At 45.7% G+C, this 16,189-nt stretch overlaps 1 protein-coding gene and 1 long non-coding RNA gene across 14 annotated transcripts in view; one reads left to right on the top strand and one right to left on the bottom strand.

The window, feature by feature from the left end:
• LOC122199225 overlaps window positions 1-8,538 on the bottom strand; it is a 44,722-nt gene extending 36,184 nt beyond the window's left edge. For 3 of the 5 annotated variants that reach the window (XR_006193424.1, XR_006193427.1, XR_006193428.1), the window contains exons 1-2: window positions 8,274-8,538; window positions 7,086-7,151 (exon numbers count right to left, since the gene is read on the bottom strand). This is a non-coding gene — a long non-coding RNA (uncharacterized LOC122199225). The other 2 variants (XR_006193426.1, XR_006193425.1) reach the window with 2 other exon arrangements.
• MSANTD4 (Myb/SANT DNA binding domain containing 4 with coiled-coils) lies at window positions 801-15,403 on the top strand. Of its 9 annotated transcripts, none has more exons than XM_042904061.1 (4): window positions 1,957-2,055; window positions 3,390-3,462; window positions 11,963-12,577; window positions 13,242-15,403. In XM_042904061.1, exons 3-4 carry the CDS (start codon window positions 12,116-12,118, stop codon window positions 13,821-13,823), a joined length of 1,044 nt encoding a protein of 347 aa, XP_042759995.1. In that variant the 5' UTR covers window positions 1,957-2,055; window positions 3,390-3,462; window positions 11,963-12,115; the 3' UTR covers window positions 13,824-15,403. The 9 variants fall into 9 exon arrangements, 8 of the variants coding, with proteins under 8 accessions (XP_042760000.1, XP_042759995.1, XP_042760001.1 ...); XR_006193423.1 differs by lacking the exons at window positions 1,957-2,055; window positions 3,390-3,462 and adding an exon at window positions 8,654-8,894 and having other exon boundaries at window positions 13,242-13,952; window positions 15,216-15,403; XM_042904064.1 differs by lacking the exons at window positions 1,957-2,055; window positions 3,390-3,462 and adding exons at window positions 8,654-8,894; window positions 9,602-9,686.
• The last annotated feature ends 786 nt before the right edge of the window (window positions 15,404-16,189 follow it).

Here is a 16,189-nt window from a genome sequence, read left to right as displayed (position 1 = left end):
CGTGCCAGGAACTGCATTTCCAAAGGTAGAACTGAGCACGGCCCGCTCTCCATACTTCAGTCCAGCAGGAGTCATTGTGGTAAGTCAAGGTCACTAGTAAGTTGTGGGACGGAGAGAGCCTGGGTGAGTTACCATGATGACAATGCTTTGTCAGCGAGGAGAGGGGCTGCTGAAGGGAAAAGGAAGGTAATCAAAGGGGCTGGAATAAATGATTGCCTGCTTGAATGATTTTGCGTGGCAGGCAGCGCCCTCAAGTGCTACTGCTTAAAAGAATAAATAAAAATAAAATAAAAGGGTTTCCATTTCAATGTGGCAGAATTCCCTATTTTCAGAAGTTCAGAAAAAAAAATGGCTTGAAATAGCATGAAATGACCAGACAGACATGCCTGAAACCCCATGCTTCAATCTCCCTGACCACAAATGGGAAGAACACTTATTTGAACAGAAATGAGAATTTCTATCTCCCTTGTAGCCTTTTTGTAGACTTTGCGGACTTCTTATTAAATAATGGACAGTAAAGCAAATTGCTTTCATCTCTTGAAAGGCTTCCTTCTTTCTTAAATGACTTTGAAGTTTTTCTCCCCTTTTTGAGCATTCATACAGATAAGCGTATTTTGAAAACTGACCAGAATGGAATGGTGAACATATCTGGGAAAGCAACTATCACTATGGCAACAATGAATGTGTCTGACATTTAGTCTTTCCATTATTCTCTGTTACTATAGTAATGAAACCTTGTATTCTTGACACCATTTCCAAATTCTATTAAAATAAAGCTCCTCTCGCCTCAGAGAAGGAGGGAGGGCCAGAACTATTAATGCACAAGATGTCTAAGAATGTTTTCCAGCACTGGGACACAGACGATGTGAGACACTTTGCTACACTTTAATCGAACTGAGAAAAACATGCTTAAAAGGTGGGAAAAGCACAGAGGCAAAAACTCAGTAAGTACAACAAAAGTAAAGTAAATTTTTGTTATTAAAAATCAGGATCTGATTTGGGGCACCTGGTTGGCTCAGTCAATAGAATGTGTGATTCTTGATCATGGGGTTGTGAATTCAAATTAAGTAATTGGGAGATTACTTAAATAAAATCTTCAAAAAAATCAGCCTTTTATCTTAAACACATAAAAACAGTTTTAATTTACAAGATATTGAAATTTAACATCAAATATTAATGGATAAGGAGAATTTTTGTTTCTTCTTAGAAGAAACACAGAGGAGGATAATGGCAATTAAGGGTCACAAAAATTAGTAAAGCCATTACTTGGGGGTTTTGAGGGGTTTCTGTGTTTAAGAAAATATTATCTGGGGCGCCTGGGTGGCTCAGTTGGTTAAATGTCCGACTTTGGCTCAGGTCATGATCTCGTGGTCCGTAAGTTCGAGCCCCGAGTCAGGCTCCGGGCTGACAGCTTGGAGTCTGGAGCCTGCTTTGAATTCTGATTTTTTTCTCTCTCTCTCTGCACCTCCCCACTCACACTCTCTCTCTCTCAAAAATAAACATTTTTTTAAAAAAAGAAAATATCTGATGTATTATTCATCAACGCTGAAACTTTGAATTGGGAACCAGAATATTATTAGGTTATTATTAAATTATTATCTGCAATAGTGGAAACATGCTTCAGCGACACATTTCTAATGAGAGATAAGCAGGGAGGGATTTAGAAGGAAAAGTGGGGGTGGGGGGAGGAGTAGTGAGTGAGAGTGTTGTGTAGGACAAGGGGTAATCAAAGGGAAAGTGAGTGATCATGTAAGAGAGCTAAGGCAGTATAAGAACCAAAAACAGGAAAAGGTAGACAGACGATCCAGAGACAGAACCAAAGATCCTGGAAGGGATGTCTTCTATGACCTATAGCTTATGCCACAAGGGTTACTGATACATCATCAGATCTGGAAGTTGCCACTGATTTCTGCAAGCTTTTTCAGCTCTACAGTAATTCAGAAAAAAACTGTTCATTGCTAGGAGACAAAGTATTCATAAGGGTTCGGTGAAGCGTGGGGCTGAAACCAATGGAAGCCATCCTGGCCCCAACACTCCCTTGCTCTGTAACCTGGGGTAAGCCTCCTACCCGTTCTGAGCCTCATTTTTCTTTTTCATAAAATGATGATACATGGGACACCTGGGTGGGTCAGTCAGTTAGGCATCCGACTTTTGATTTCTGCTAAGGTCATGATCTCAGGGTTGTAGGACTGAGACCCGTGTCAGGCTCTGCACTGAGCATGGAGGCTGCTTGAGATTCTCTCTCTCTCTCCCCTCCTCTGCCCCTTTCCCCAGTCATTCTCTCTCTCTAAAAAAAGAGAATAGAATAGAATAGAATAGAATAGAATAGAATAGAATAGAATACAAATAAAAATAACATGATACCTCCTAACCTTAGTTTCCCTAATTGTAAGCCCCTTCAAAGAGATAATATGTGCAAGTATTTAACAGGGTCTAGTGCCTAGTAAGCACCCAGCAAGTGTAGCTGTTACATTTTCTAGCTAGGAATTAAGGGAAGGGAAAGGGGTAGAATTTGCAAAAGACACAACATGGGTGTATTTTGTCTTAAGTTTTTTTTTTTGTCTTTTGTTTCCCAAGTCATTAAGTATTTGAGAAATTAAGTAATTTGATACAGAATAACGTGCTCTCTGGAGTAGCACACAGGGAGGGTGCGGAGAACCTGAGCTGGAGCTCCCCATACCTCCCCTGACTGGTGGCGTGGTCTCAGGTGACCAGAGGAGCCACACAGCACTCAGCTGTCTGTTTTGTAAGATGGTGATAAAAGGGTAACATCCTGAGGACAGAAAGGAAGGTCAGAGATTATAAATGAAGCGTAATAATTAACAAACTCCTCTGGATTTATGTCTTTATGAAGTTCGAAATTACTTTGAAACATGATCAATCCCCTGGATCCCCCATATCCATCTTGTTAACCATGGTTTATATCTGTTATTTTCACTTCTTGGCCGTGCAGAGGTACCATGTGCATTAAAGGGCATTAAGGGAGTGTTTGTTTGGAAATGGGGAGACAGGCTAAAATCTGAGGTGCTCTTTGTTCCTGGGTCTTGTGAAATGCTTTTCTTTTTTTTTCTGTGCCCCTTCTGACCTTTGTTCTTGCTTGTATCATTGAACCCAAAAAGTCTGGCCAGGAATCACAGCTCCTATCTTTTAAAAAATTTAAATGAGGTGCACCTGGCTGGCTCAGTCTGTAGAGCACGTGACTCGATCTCAGTCAGGGTCATGAGTTCAAGCCCCAAGTTGGGCACAGAGATCACTGAAAATAAGAAAGTAAATGAGCTGAGTAACCGAAAGCAAGTTTTCTAGGCCCACCCGGGGTCCCATTTACATTTGTGTTATTGTTATTGCATATGAGCACAACAACTATTATTCCCCACAAATTATGTGAACAGGAAACATATCAAGAAGGAAGTCTGCCCAGAGACAGCACAGCAGTGGTGTTTGGAAGCCATTCTGTGGAAAGCGGTAAGGAAGTAAGGTCAAAGCAGTGGACGACGTGGCCCAGAGCAGCTTCTGGGCAGCTCCTGACCACTGACAGATGGCCTAAGGCCACTGTTCAGAGGAACTACGTGACTTCGGTCCATTCCACAACCTGAAATCGAAATTCGTTTCGGAGCAAAGAGTAAATCCAAGGTACGTGCGAGGTGCTGGGTATAAGAGGCACGTGACACGACCCTCACCTTTGAGGAGCTTCTAACACAGTCCAAAAACATTAGGAAAAGAAGGTATTCTGTGGGGGAGTGTTGTTGCCCCCTGACTCCACTAAAATCTTTCCAAATGTTTTGGCCACCTTCAAATCCCCAGGTCACAGGAACAAGCGTTTCGAGGGGGGGGTCACAGGATGGGATTTGAGTGTAGACTGCCTGGGTTTACACTGTGGGTCTGCTACTGATTAACCGTGAAGGCTTGGAAAGATACCTAACATCACTTATGCTTAGTTTCCTCATCTAAACAGTATTAGGGTTGTTATAATAGTTAACTAGATTCATGTATATGAAGCCCTTAGATCAGTGGCTGGCACAGAATAGTATAAGGTACTTATTTTTGAAGTGAAATGAGCAAAGACGCCCGGCCAGTGGATGAAAAGCCCCCACCTCCAAAACTCTGTGTAATTCTTGCAAAAGGAACTTACAAATGAGTGTGCATGAACTGGTGCAGCCACTGTGGAAAACGGTATGGAGGTTCCTCAAAAAATTAAAAACAGAACTACTCACGACCCAGCAATTGCACTACTAGGTATTTATCCAAGGGATTCAGGTGTGCTGTTTGAAGGGGCACATGCACCCCAACTTTTATATTAGCACTATCAACAACAGCCAAAGTATGGAAAGAGCCCAAATGTCTATTGATGGATGAACGATTAAAGATGTGGTGTATATATATACAACGGAGCATTGCTTGGCAATCAAAAAGAAGGAAGTCTTGTCATTTGCAACAATGTGGATGGAACTAGAGTATATTATGCTAAGTGAAATTAGTCAGATAAAGACAAATATCATAGGACTTCACTCATATACGGAATAACATACAATACAGATGAACATAAGGGAAGAAAAGCCAAAATAATATAAAAACAAGGAGGGGAACAAAACATAAGAGACTCTTAAATACAGACAGCAAACTGACGGCTGCCAGAGGGGGTGTGGGTGGGGGGATGGTTGGTCTAAATGGGTCAGGGGCTTTAGGGAAGACACTTGCTGGGATGAGCACTGGGTGTTATACAGAGGGGATGAATCACTGGAATCTACTCCTGCAATCATTATTGCACTATATGCTAACTAACTTGGATGTAAATTAAAAAATAAATAAATAAAAAAATTAAATTAAAAAAAAAGAATGTGTGTGCATAAAAAGAACCAAGAGGTTACAAACACTGACAGTCATTTCTCAAAGTGAGAAAACAGTATGATTAATCTTTACTACTAAAATAAAATTTTTGCATGTTTTTCTGTTGACACATTATGCAAAAAGGTCCAGACCAACTTCACTAAACATTCAGTATATATTTGGAATGGGTCAATTTAAAATACAGGCTATTTTGCATGAATAAAGCTCATTCTGCAGGGGACTCAAAGATACAGATGGTCATCCCATGAAACTGTTAAAACTGTCTTCAACAAGAGGTCTGACTGCCAAACAGGAGAGAGAAACCACAAGTATATATACGCCAAAAGTGAATTTTTTTTAAACAGGCTCCAAACAGAAAGTCACCAGGGCACACATTCCAACTTGCAAAAATAGATTTGTAGTCAATCTGTTTCTCCCCTGGGAAACTCCATGTCCAGGAGCACAGGGATGAAAACCGTGATTATCTTCTGAAAAAGTGCCGTGAATGGTTTCCTACTAAGGACTGGCCCGCATTATTTCATTGGCTACTCCAGGAGAGACCAAACCTCCCACCGGAAACAAAACTGGCAACTCACCCACAGCGGATGCTGGTGGGAATGCTGGGACCCATCTGACTTCGGGACATTTGATACCAGACTCATCTTGGAAATGAAACTCTGCCATCCCTACCTCTTGCTTTGAGGATAATCATTTTTAAATAGCTCGAGTTCTAACATCTTCTATTTTTTCCAGTTGTAAAGAGAAACAAAATCCACAGGAAAAGAGCTGCAACAATTTCTACAGGAACCGTACTGGCTTTCCGTTCAATGTAAAGTTTTTAGAAACACAAAATTTGCCAGTGAAAAGCTTTCAATGTAACTTTATAAACTGTTATAACTGATAGATGATGAAAACTGCAAGCAATCTGGCGACACCGCAGAGGACAGAACCGAGTGAGTTTTATTTCGTCAGTGTTCAGTTTGAATCACCAAAGGCGTGTTTGCCAGCCTAAATGCCAGGTGCTGTGTTAGGTGCTACCGATACAAGGGGAAGAATAGCAATTCAGGAGAAATCTACATAAGACGACTTATAAGCATAAAACTCATAGGAAAAAGGACAAGTTGATCTGTTCAAAGGTTGTCAGGGAAAAGCTGGTGTTGAAGAACAAGACTATGTCACAGGGACAAGACAGGAGGAAGGACATGTGCAAAGACAAAAGTGGGGAGTGAATGCAGCACAACGCAGTCACTGTTGATATAAAATGTAGGTTAGAACATGTCTGCTGGGCTACATTTATCTTAACTAAACTGCATTTGGAGGAGAGACAGCCAAATGATCTCCTTCTTTCCCTTTGATTAAACAATAGGCAATGAAACAGAAATCTTTTAGCTAACGATTATATTCTCATTCTGAGACTTTCAATAAGCTGTGGCCAAGCACAGCCTACAACAGCCTTGTCTAACAGAAATGTAATGCAAACCACATGCAGAAGATTCAATTTCCTATTAGCCTCACTTTAAAAAGTAAAAAAAAAAAAAAAAAAACAATAACAACAACAAAAAAACACACAGGCAAAGTTAATTTTAATAATATAGTTTCCTTAACCCAATTATGCAAAATTTTATAATTTCACTTACAATCAATATGACAATTGTCAATGAGACACGGTATATTTTTATACTAAATCTTTGAAATCCTGTGTATGTTTTACTCTTACAGTACATCTCAATTCCGATGCTAATTTTTTTTTATCAGAAATACTCCATTTGTATTTAGATTCCAAAAAATGTACAGTTGAAAAAGTAGATTCACATAACTCAAGTTTTCCAAACGTACCTATAAGTTATCCAATCACTGAATTGACTGAATTCCATTTTTAAAGAAAAATTAAGAACTAAAATTCAGTTATTCAGTTGCCCTAGCCAGATTTCAGGCGCTCTCTGGCTAGTGGCTACCACAGCTGGGCGGCTCAGTTCTAGAATAAGTGTGTAAGAACCTGGCATCAGATCTCTAGCCTGAAGTTAATATTAGCAAAAATCAAATCAGTAAACAGACTATCAGGTTCAGAATGGGGTCATGACATTAGGCATTTGGGATGACCCTCCGTCTCTCCCTTGTTGGCCCACTTGCACTGACGCAAGTTAGAGTGGAGAAAAATAACGACGGTGTCTAGGATAGGTCTTGCACTCAGCCTGAGACAGAGGTTTCATCGCAAGAACGTGAAAGAGTTCCTAGGAAAGCAGAAGGTTCTTAGTACTTACGGACACATTCCAGGTGTGATCTCTGCTACTGAAGTAAATATAATGGATTCAACACGTGGACATTCTCTGAAAGGGAAAAGAGAGAAACCGTCTGGTTATAATTGGGATGGAGTGCTGTCTTACCTTCCCACCGCACCCACCTGAGAAACATCCACCACAAACAAAATCCAAAATTAAAAAATCCAAGTTCTCATATTAAAAAAAAAAAACCCACAACACCTGTTTGTTTTAATTAGGCAAAAGTATAGGCAGGCTTGTCACACGAACTCTTAAGTGCAATCTGGAAGATTAAACCCATCATCACATTTCAAAGACCCTATTCCACAAGCACTTCCTATTTTGTGGACTGGAGTTCCTCCAGGAACATCCAGCAAGCATCCACCGTTCATCGGGAATATTCCATCCTTTATTCACCAAATGTCTCTTGAGTGCCTTATATTCTAGGCACTGTGCTGGGCAGAGAAAGTACAACAGTGAATAAGAAAGACCACCCCCATGGAACAGGTCAGAAGAGCTGACAGATGGAGGGTACCCCCCTCCCAAGGTGAAGGGTTGGAGTAGGATTTAACAGGATGCCAGGTGGTGCCTTGGACCACACTTAGCCTGACCCTTGTTATTTACCTGAATTACAGATGTAGCTGAGCATCCTTTAACCGGGGAAACCTACATCAGAGAGACAACTCGGAGGGAGAAGCCGGTGAATGGAGGGAAGGGAAGGCTTCCTTTAGAAATAACTCGTGAACCGAGCCGCGAGTCTGGCAGGGAAGACCAGGGAGCGGAAATTACAGGGGGATGCAATGCAACACAATGTCCCAACCACCATCACAGCTAGAAACAGACAACCCGGCTGGGGCGGGGAGGTTGTGCAGGGATATTGATGGAAGACCAAGAAACCCTTGGAAAAGCTCTGCACTACCTGCGAGGACTGAGGCCGCACCCAGCAACTGCACACCCACCGCCCCGGCCACAGTGGGAAGAAGGGACCACATGGCCAGAGCCATCAGTGACTTAAGGACTGAGGGTGGCGGTGCAAGACGCGACTGTCAAGGGCCACAGAGGAGTAGACAGCGAGGGAGGAAAGCACACAGGAAAACTACTAAGATATGGTCAACAGGTCAAATGTTTTTGGAGGCGTCAAGTGACACAAGGACACTAAGTGACAGTCGGGTTGAGCAGTAAGGAAATCACCGGTTTGTGGCAGGGGCGGCCTCAGAGCTCAGAGGTGCGGCCGAGGCAAAGCTGAGCCTCACTCGATAGGGAGGTGAGAGCGGACTGGGACGCAGGTGGGGCCACGCCTAGGCTTCACTTCCCCTCTGCCCTTTTAGCAGGTGAGGGTCAAGGACAGAGGGAGCGTTTGGAGGCGGGGCAGCCAGGGCCCCAATCAGAAGGAAAAGCGCCACGGGCTGATCGCGAGGAACCAATCCGCTTCTAGAGTCCACTTGACTGACAGAGCTTCGCGCCAACGCCCGAGCACAGAGCGGGAGGCCACGAATCACAAGAGTGCGGAACCCCAGAGCACTAACCCGGAACCGGTTGGGGACTCGATTCCCATTGTGAGGTCAGACCTGGGGCGGGCCGTCGGCCAGAAAGGCAATACCCTCTGGACCAATGGATGAGACGTCTCGCATGAGTGGCAGCCATACCATCCAATGGGTGGAGGCTTGAGGCGGGCGAAGTTGGTGGGCGGGGAATCAGGGAGGCATCTCCCCACCCCCCCGCCCCAGCCCCGTAAGAGGCGATCGGGTGGAGGTGCGGTCAGGGTCGCAGGTGAGCGGTTCTGCCCTGGATGAGCCGGCAGCGCCGCGGACGGTGGGTGCCCTAGAGGCGGGGAGGGTCCCGGCGGCAGGTGGCCGTCCCTGCGCTGCTGGCTTTGGCCCTGGGGGTGCGTCGTAGCGGGACCACGGCGCCGCGAGGACCACGAGTCCGCGCGGGGCGGGTGGAAGGGCTGTATCAGCTCCCGTCCGCGCCCCTCATCGGAGCTCCGACCTCCGCCCAGGCTGCCCATAGGTGCGGTGGCGGGGCCCGGCCACCTCCCCCGGGTGGCCTCCCGGGAGCGCAGCCGTCCCCCGCCCGCCCCGAGTCCTCCTCGCGGCTGTGAGCGGGCGGCCCCCCGAGAGCGCGGCGGGGACGGGGAGACACGTTTACCTGCTCGGAGGATAGGCGGCCCTGAAGTGACCCGCAGGTGTCCACCTATCACAACTTGAGACAAGAGCATCCTCCTGCTTGGCCGGGAAGCGAATTTCCTAGAAGACCGTGTGGGCGCGGGGAGGGGGGGTGGGGGACTTGGGGAAGTTTCTATAGTTTGTGATGCCTTTTTTTTTTTTTTTTTTCTTGAGCCACCTAACGAATTTACCAAAAAAAAAAAAAGTTTGTGCCCACAATTGAGTGCCTGAATGTCCTTCTCACAGCTCTTAATTTTGCCTTCTCGCGCAGTGTTTAGGAACTTCATTAAGTGTTAGTCCTTAAAAAAAAAAAAAATATTTTAATATGCCTTTGGTGGTACATCATTCTCACAGGGATGACGTAAGCGAACTGCTGTACCTCTGCAGCCAGTGAGAAGTGACTGTCCGCGAGGACTTAAGGAAGACGGCCATTCTCTGGGTCAGGGCTTGCAAGAGCTGCGAATCTTTGGAGGTTGCAACCACTGAATTGCCTTCTGCAAAGATAGGGAACACAACCAGTATGAAAAGGAGAGTGCTGGACACCTGAAATGGCATCTTTGCACGTTTTAGGAAGCAGTTCTCTATCCCCAGCACCAAGAGTATGTGCCTGGCACGTAGTAGGAGCTCAATAAATATTTGAGTACGTTATTGGGTAATGGAGGATAGAAATCCAAGCTATGTTATAGAGGAATCAAAGTGCAAAGGAAACAACAGAGGAAAAAAAAAAAACTTCCTGGAAACATAGCTTAGCTTTTAGCCATGCACAGGTAGTGCCCACATTTCAACTCAGGTGCAAATTTCAGTTGATTTTGGTACTTTATTACATTAATCAGGTGTCATAGGTTTTCACACAATTAAGCTGTAAGCACCTGGAGATCTAAGATACATTTACACAGGAATAATGTTGTGCTAAATCATATTCGTACTCTTACATAGCTTTTATTGCATATATCCCATTATAAAGCTGTGGTATGGTTTATTCATCTAATCTTTTGATGGATATTTGTGTTTTTACCATGCTTTTCCCTTAAAAAATATGATAGCATTTTTTAAAGGGTTGAAGAAGTTATTTAAATGCCCTGAAACATTCTATATCTTTTGCAAACAAAAAGTCCTATCAATACATTGTAAGTATTTAATATGATACGGAATTTGATATTATTTTAGCTGTTCTATTTTTAAAGACATCTAACCTGCTGATTCCATATTAAAAATGTGTCTTTGATAACCTACTCATTATTGATCCATACAGACTATGGTAGCAAAATAGCATTTTTGCTTAAAATTTTCTTTTTCACAGTTTCGTAGAACTTGTGATGTTTTTACGTTTTTCGGCATAGTGAAAGGGTGGGTAGTTTATCTAAAGGCTTCAAGTAATTATACAAACTGCTTCTTGCCTCTACTGACTTGTGCTGCCTTTTCCTTTTAAACATATGCTTTGCCCATGGAAGTGTGTCAGCTTTGGTAGCTTAGCTTCCTTGAGTTATTGTCTCTCACTTTCTGACCTCTCCCATTCCCTCATCACCTTATTTTAAGTTGTGTTTGTACCTCCTGTTTGTTAGGCACAGTGTTAGGTATTGAAGATAACAGCCTTTGGAGCCAGTGGGCTCCAGACCTTCCTAGATCCTCCTAGATCCTTCTCGATCCTTCTCCCACGTCCTCCTCGATCCTTCTCCCAGACCCTCCTAGTGCTGCAGCAATGGTACAGGAAGGCAAAAAAGCCCAGTTTTCACTGGAGTAATTCTCTGAAGTGTGTGCTGCAACATAGGTACTAAGGAGAAGCATATCCGGGCTGCTTTAATGTGTAGAGCACGTTGAGAAGCACAGTTTGCTTCGCTTCTTTCTTCTAAGTATATTAAAAATACAGAAGACATGTATAAAGATATATGTGTTCTATATATAAGCAAAAATATTCTATAACTTATAAAAGGTATACACAAGTATATTTAAAAATAAACCTAGTGGGGCACCTGGGTGGCTCAGTCGGTTGGGGGTCCGGTTTCGGCCCGGGTCATGATTTCCCAGTTGGTGGGTTCGAGTGCCCCGTCGGGCTCTGTGCTGACAGCTCAGAGCCTGGAGCCTGCTTTGAATTCTGTGTCTCCTCTTCTCGCTGTCCCGCTCAGGCTCTGTCTCGCTCTCTCAATAATAAACGTTAAAAAATCTAAAAAAATAAATAAAATAAACCTAGTTTATAAATATAGTACCTCGTAAGTCACCTCTAGAGGAAAGCTGAGTACTTGACCAGCCCATTTTATAATTTAAATTACATAAGGAATGTTAGGCCAGAGTGCTAATTAAATGTGATCCTTTAACATTACAAGTGTTCTAGAATGTTCACTGAACTGACTTAGGATCTGATGTGCAAACAAGTGCATAATTTTTGTCAGGTATCCATGTCCTAGGCCGAGGGGACCGTGTGTGCAGAGGCTCCAAGCGGGGGAGGGGTGGACAGAACGGGTAATGGGAAGGCCAGTGTGGCCGGAGCAGAAAAGTAACTGGGGGTGGAGGAGAGTGAGCAGGCCAAGAGCGTCAGGCAGTGGTGAGGAGCCCTAGCGGGAGCCCAGGTGAGAACAAGCGGTCAGGGACAGGGGTGACAACCGCAGAGGCAGAGGGTGGGCGGTTTTGAACCGCATTTACAGGGACGTGTGTCCAGCTTCTTGGGTGGAGGTACATTGCAAAGTTGCAAGTGGACTGATTTTCTCCTTTTCTCTTTAGGAATGGTCCAGCCTGCCCGTGCTACTAGATGAACGGAAGACTGATTTAGACAAAGCGCCTCGAAGGGACTGCCCTTGATTTTTGTACTTTGTAGCCTTTGTCAGCTTTTCACACCTTCTCTGACCGTGAAAACTCTGCACTTAAGCAAGGAAAATGAAGCAGTTGAAAAGGAAGAGAAAAAGCAACTTCAGTGTTCAAGAAACTCAGACCCTTTTGAAAGAAATTACCAAACGCAAAGAAGTCATTTTTTCCAAGCAGCTCAACACGACGATTAATGTGATGAAGCGGATGGCGTGGGAGGAGATCGCACAGTGTGTGAACGCCGTGGGGGAAGGCGAGCAGAGGACGGGGACGGAGGTGAAAAGAAGGTACCTGGACTGGCGGGCGCTTATGAAGAGAAAGAGGATGAAGGCCAACATTAAGCTGGTTGGCTCAGGGTTCCCCCTCCCCACCTCCGATCTAGACGACTCGCTCACCGAAGAGATGGACGACAAGATCGCATTCCGCAACGATCCCAACTTTGACTGGCAGAACGTGGCAGATTTCAGGGATGCAGGTGGATCCTTAACTGAGGTCAAAGTGGAAGAGGAGGAAAGAGACCCCCAGAGTCCCGAAGTAAGTACTGGCCTGGGAATCCTCTTTCTCCTTTTATTCCTTCAGTTCTGATGTGGGAGATTGTGATAGTCCGGGCACAGTTAAGATCCCAGTTTTCAAGCCAAGTCACAAGTTTGACCTAACAGTGTCATTCCATTGCTCTTCCGGTCACGAATCTCTCTTTTAACCCACGTATCCTTCTCTTAATTACATACCCGGTTGAACAGCGTGGGTGGGCGAGGGTGCTGGCTCTCCGCACCATCGAACATCCCTGTATAAGCTTTGACTCCCCCAAATTAACTACTAACAGCCTGCGGTTGACGGGAAGCCTTATCATTAACATAAAGTCAATTAACACATGATCTGTATGTTATGTGTACCATATATTGTATTCTTAACATGAAGCAAGCTATAGCAAATAGTTAAGAAAGTTGTAAGAGAAGATCCATTTCCGGTCCTGCACCGCACTGAGCGAGAAAATGTACGTGTAAGTGGACCCGCACAGCTCCAGCCCGCGTTGTTGAAGGGTCACCTGTATTAGTGACAACAGGCAAGTCTTGGTCAATATCTTTCAAAACCCCAGTGGTTTTCTGTGCTCGCATGGTGCACAAAGCCTTAAAGCAGTGTTTAGACACATTGCCCGCCGAAGCAGAGATACGTCCTGAAAAGTGCTTTGTCCTTCTAGTTTGAGATCGAGGAGGAGGAGGAGATGCTGTCGGCCGTCATCCCGGACTCCAGGAGGGAGAGCGAGCTCCCCGACTTCCCCCACATCGAGGAGTTCTTCACCCTGAACTCCACGCCGTCCCGTTCCGCCTACGACGAGCCCCACGTGCTGGTCAACCTGGAGAAGCAGAAGCTGGAGCTGGAACAGCGGCGCCTGGACGTGGAGGCCGAGCGGCTGCAGCTGGAGCGGGAGCGGCTGCGGCGCCTGGACCTGGAGGCCGAGCGGCTGCAGCTGGAGCGGGAGCGGCTGCAGCTGGAGCGGGAGCGGCTGCAGCTGGAGCGGGAGCGGCTGAGGCTGCAGGTGGTCGGCTCCGAGAAGCCGCCCTCCTCCTCCGACGGCGAGCTGGGCCAGGGCGAGAAGCCGGGGCCGCAGCCCCAGGACCTGGAAACGGAGAGGCTGAAACTCGAGAGGGAGCGCCTACAGCTTGAGAAGGAGCGGCTGCAGTTTCTGAAATTTGAGTCGGAGAAGCTGCAGATTGAGAAGGAGCGCCTACAGGTGGAGAAGGAGAGACTTCGGATCCAGAAGGAGGGCCACTTGCACTGACCGAGCTGGCTCCCCGCGTGGCACATGTCTGTGAACTGGAGCTTTCCCTCTGTGTCGGGCCACAGAACACTGGTGGAAGATGAACTGTGTTTTTCCCTGTGGCACGTCGGTGTTTGCGGGAGGACAGAGGTGGGTCCGTGTGGGGACCGTGGGTTCCGGCAGTCCGTCCGGCACACACGGCAGGGCAGGGGCCCACATGCTGCCGTCTCCACTGAGGAAAATTCCACGGTGTCCTGTGTGATCTGTGCACGCAGAGTCTCAGTTATGTCTGTGCAGTTCCAGCTCCCTGCTTCTCCCTGGGGAGGATCTTGACACCCCCCCCCCACCTCCCCACCTCCCCACCTCGGAGACGTTTGGTTGGGGTGTCGGGACCAGAGCGCCCACCTCCTCCTGCTGTGCCCAGGACGGCCCCCCAGAAAGGACTTCTCCAACACAAAACGTCCGTGTTGCCGAGGCTGACGGCCCCTCGCCTCGCCTGACTCTGCACCTCTCTGGCTTTGGTTGTAGTTCCAGAATGTTAGAACCGCAGATCCTTACGTGGGTAGTTACTTCCATGGCCAAAAACTTTCACTGTGTAGCGTGATTGTGTAGTATAGTGAACATAGGCAGCGATGAGGATGGCAAGTGCTTTATTCTTGTTTCCATCTATAGATGTTTCCATCTATAACCAGAGACTCCCATCACTATAAGGGAACATCAGAGAGTGGCTGAACGGGTCACTCTGAAAAGCCGTTCATTCATCTGGGTGTTGATGCTTTAGAAGCGACATGGTTCAAGCTTAGTTGCCTTTTTCCTTTGAATTTGTGGTCTTAGTTTAGATAGAAAAATCGTCTTTTCAACCATGTACTGAAACTTTAATGTAAGTGAACGGGTGAAGCTAGTAAACGCAGTACCGACATATACAAATGGTACTAGTAGTCCATGGGCTTGCAATCAACAAGGGTTCTATCTTGAGTTCTGGCAGCTATGGGGGAGCGGGGTGGGGGGAGAGTGTGGTCTGTATAGGCTGGTGGTGGTGATCACAGTAGTAGCTGTGTGGGAATGAGCTAGGGAAGCCCTTAGCACACCCTGTCTGACCTGACCTGTACCATCCTGGAGAGTATTCATGACCGTCCCTGAATCAGAGGCTCAGAGAAGGAACAGGGAGCAAGAGTCTGGTCTCATACTGTGGTGTGTTTTGTCTGCGCCCCTCCTGGAGGAGCAACGTTGCTATCTCTTGTGAGACCAAGGCCTGGCGCAACGTGACTTGCCTTTAGTCCGCTGAAGGTTCTTTTCCTACCAGGTGGCTGATTCTAACGCACACCAACGCTGAGAATCACTGCTCGAGACCACTTTGTATTTTCTGAATTCCAGGCTGATACTGTAGCTTTAATACATGTCTTCTGTTGACAGGTCCTGTCTTGATTCTGTGTTTGTTCCCTGTTAATTTAAGAATGTCTTAAAACCGTATGTGACGTTGGAGTATGGACATAGAAGGAAAAAATATACTTCTGTTTCGTTACCTTGACTTCGAAATAGTGTTATTTTTCTATAGCCGGAATAAATGCTTCTACCGTAGAAATAAAATTTGCCTATGCCAACTGTCTGGAAGTTTATCATTTCCAGTGATCATCAGCGCTGTGAGGTTTGTAAGAATGCAAGAGCGCAGGCCTGGGGCCTAGCCTCCGTTAAGCATCGAGCTGGCCGCTTTTCATACATTATTTTATTTGCTCTCCAAAACAACGTTTGAGCTAAGTCACGTGATCCCTACCTTCATAAGAAAGGAAATAGTGCTCATCGACTCACCTAAATACCTGACAAATGGTGTAGCAGTACCAACCCAATATTTCACCCTATGAGCTTCGAGGGGAAGGGTGGAAATTTGCAGGTGTGGCTGTTGAGCAGAGCTCGTGCGTGAGCTTTGCCACTGCACACGGTGACAAGTCCCGTGACAGGCCCTGTGACTCGATCTCATGTGTCAAATGTCCACAAGGCCTGCCTGCCTGTGCTTCATAGTTTGATTTTTTTTTTTTAATAAAATGTTAGGTAAACCACAAAATGCTATTTAAATGCAAGGGATATTGGTGTTTATATTTAAAATCAGAAGATTTTCATTTTCTAGAAGCATGAAGATAGCCAATATTATTTTTGGGGTGGAGCCCTCCTAAGTTCCTGGAAGGAAGAAACTTAAAAACAAAAAACAAAGGCCGCAGCAGCTTCTTACCTTCCAGGGTGTTGCTGGAAGAGCTTTGGGGTTTTTTCTGTGTTTTGTTTTACTTAATGTTTTTGAGAGCTGGAGCATGAGCAGGGGAGGGACAGGGAGAGAGGGAGACACAGAATCTGAAGGAGGCTCCGAGCTGTCAGCACAGAACCCGGCACAGGACTTG

Source organism: Panthera leo, chromosome D1 (assembly GCF_018350215.1).
Source record: "Panthera leo isolate Ple1 chromosome D1, P.leo_Ple1_pat1.1, whole genome shotgun sequence".
Lineage (NCBI taxonomy): Eukaryota > Metazoa > Chordata > Mammalia > Carnivora > Felidae > Panthera > Panthera leo.
The sequence above is the reverse complement of the archived record's forward strand: the minus strand, read 5'-3'. Positions and strand labels throughout refer to the sequence as shown.

What these genes read in the sequence shown, in the direction of transcription:
- MSANTD4 (XM_042904066.1), top strand. Translation starts at nt 12,116, where the DNA reads ATGAAGCAGTTGAAAAGGAAGAGAAAAAGCAACTTCAGTGTTCAAGAA. An exon ending in GAGACCCCCAGAGTCCCGAA is followed by an intron (nt 12,578 to 13,241) that starts GTAAGTACTGGC and finishes TTGTCCTTCTAG; the next exon opens with TTTGAGATCGAGGAGGAGGA.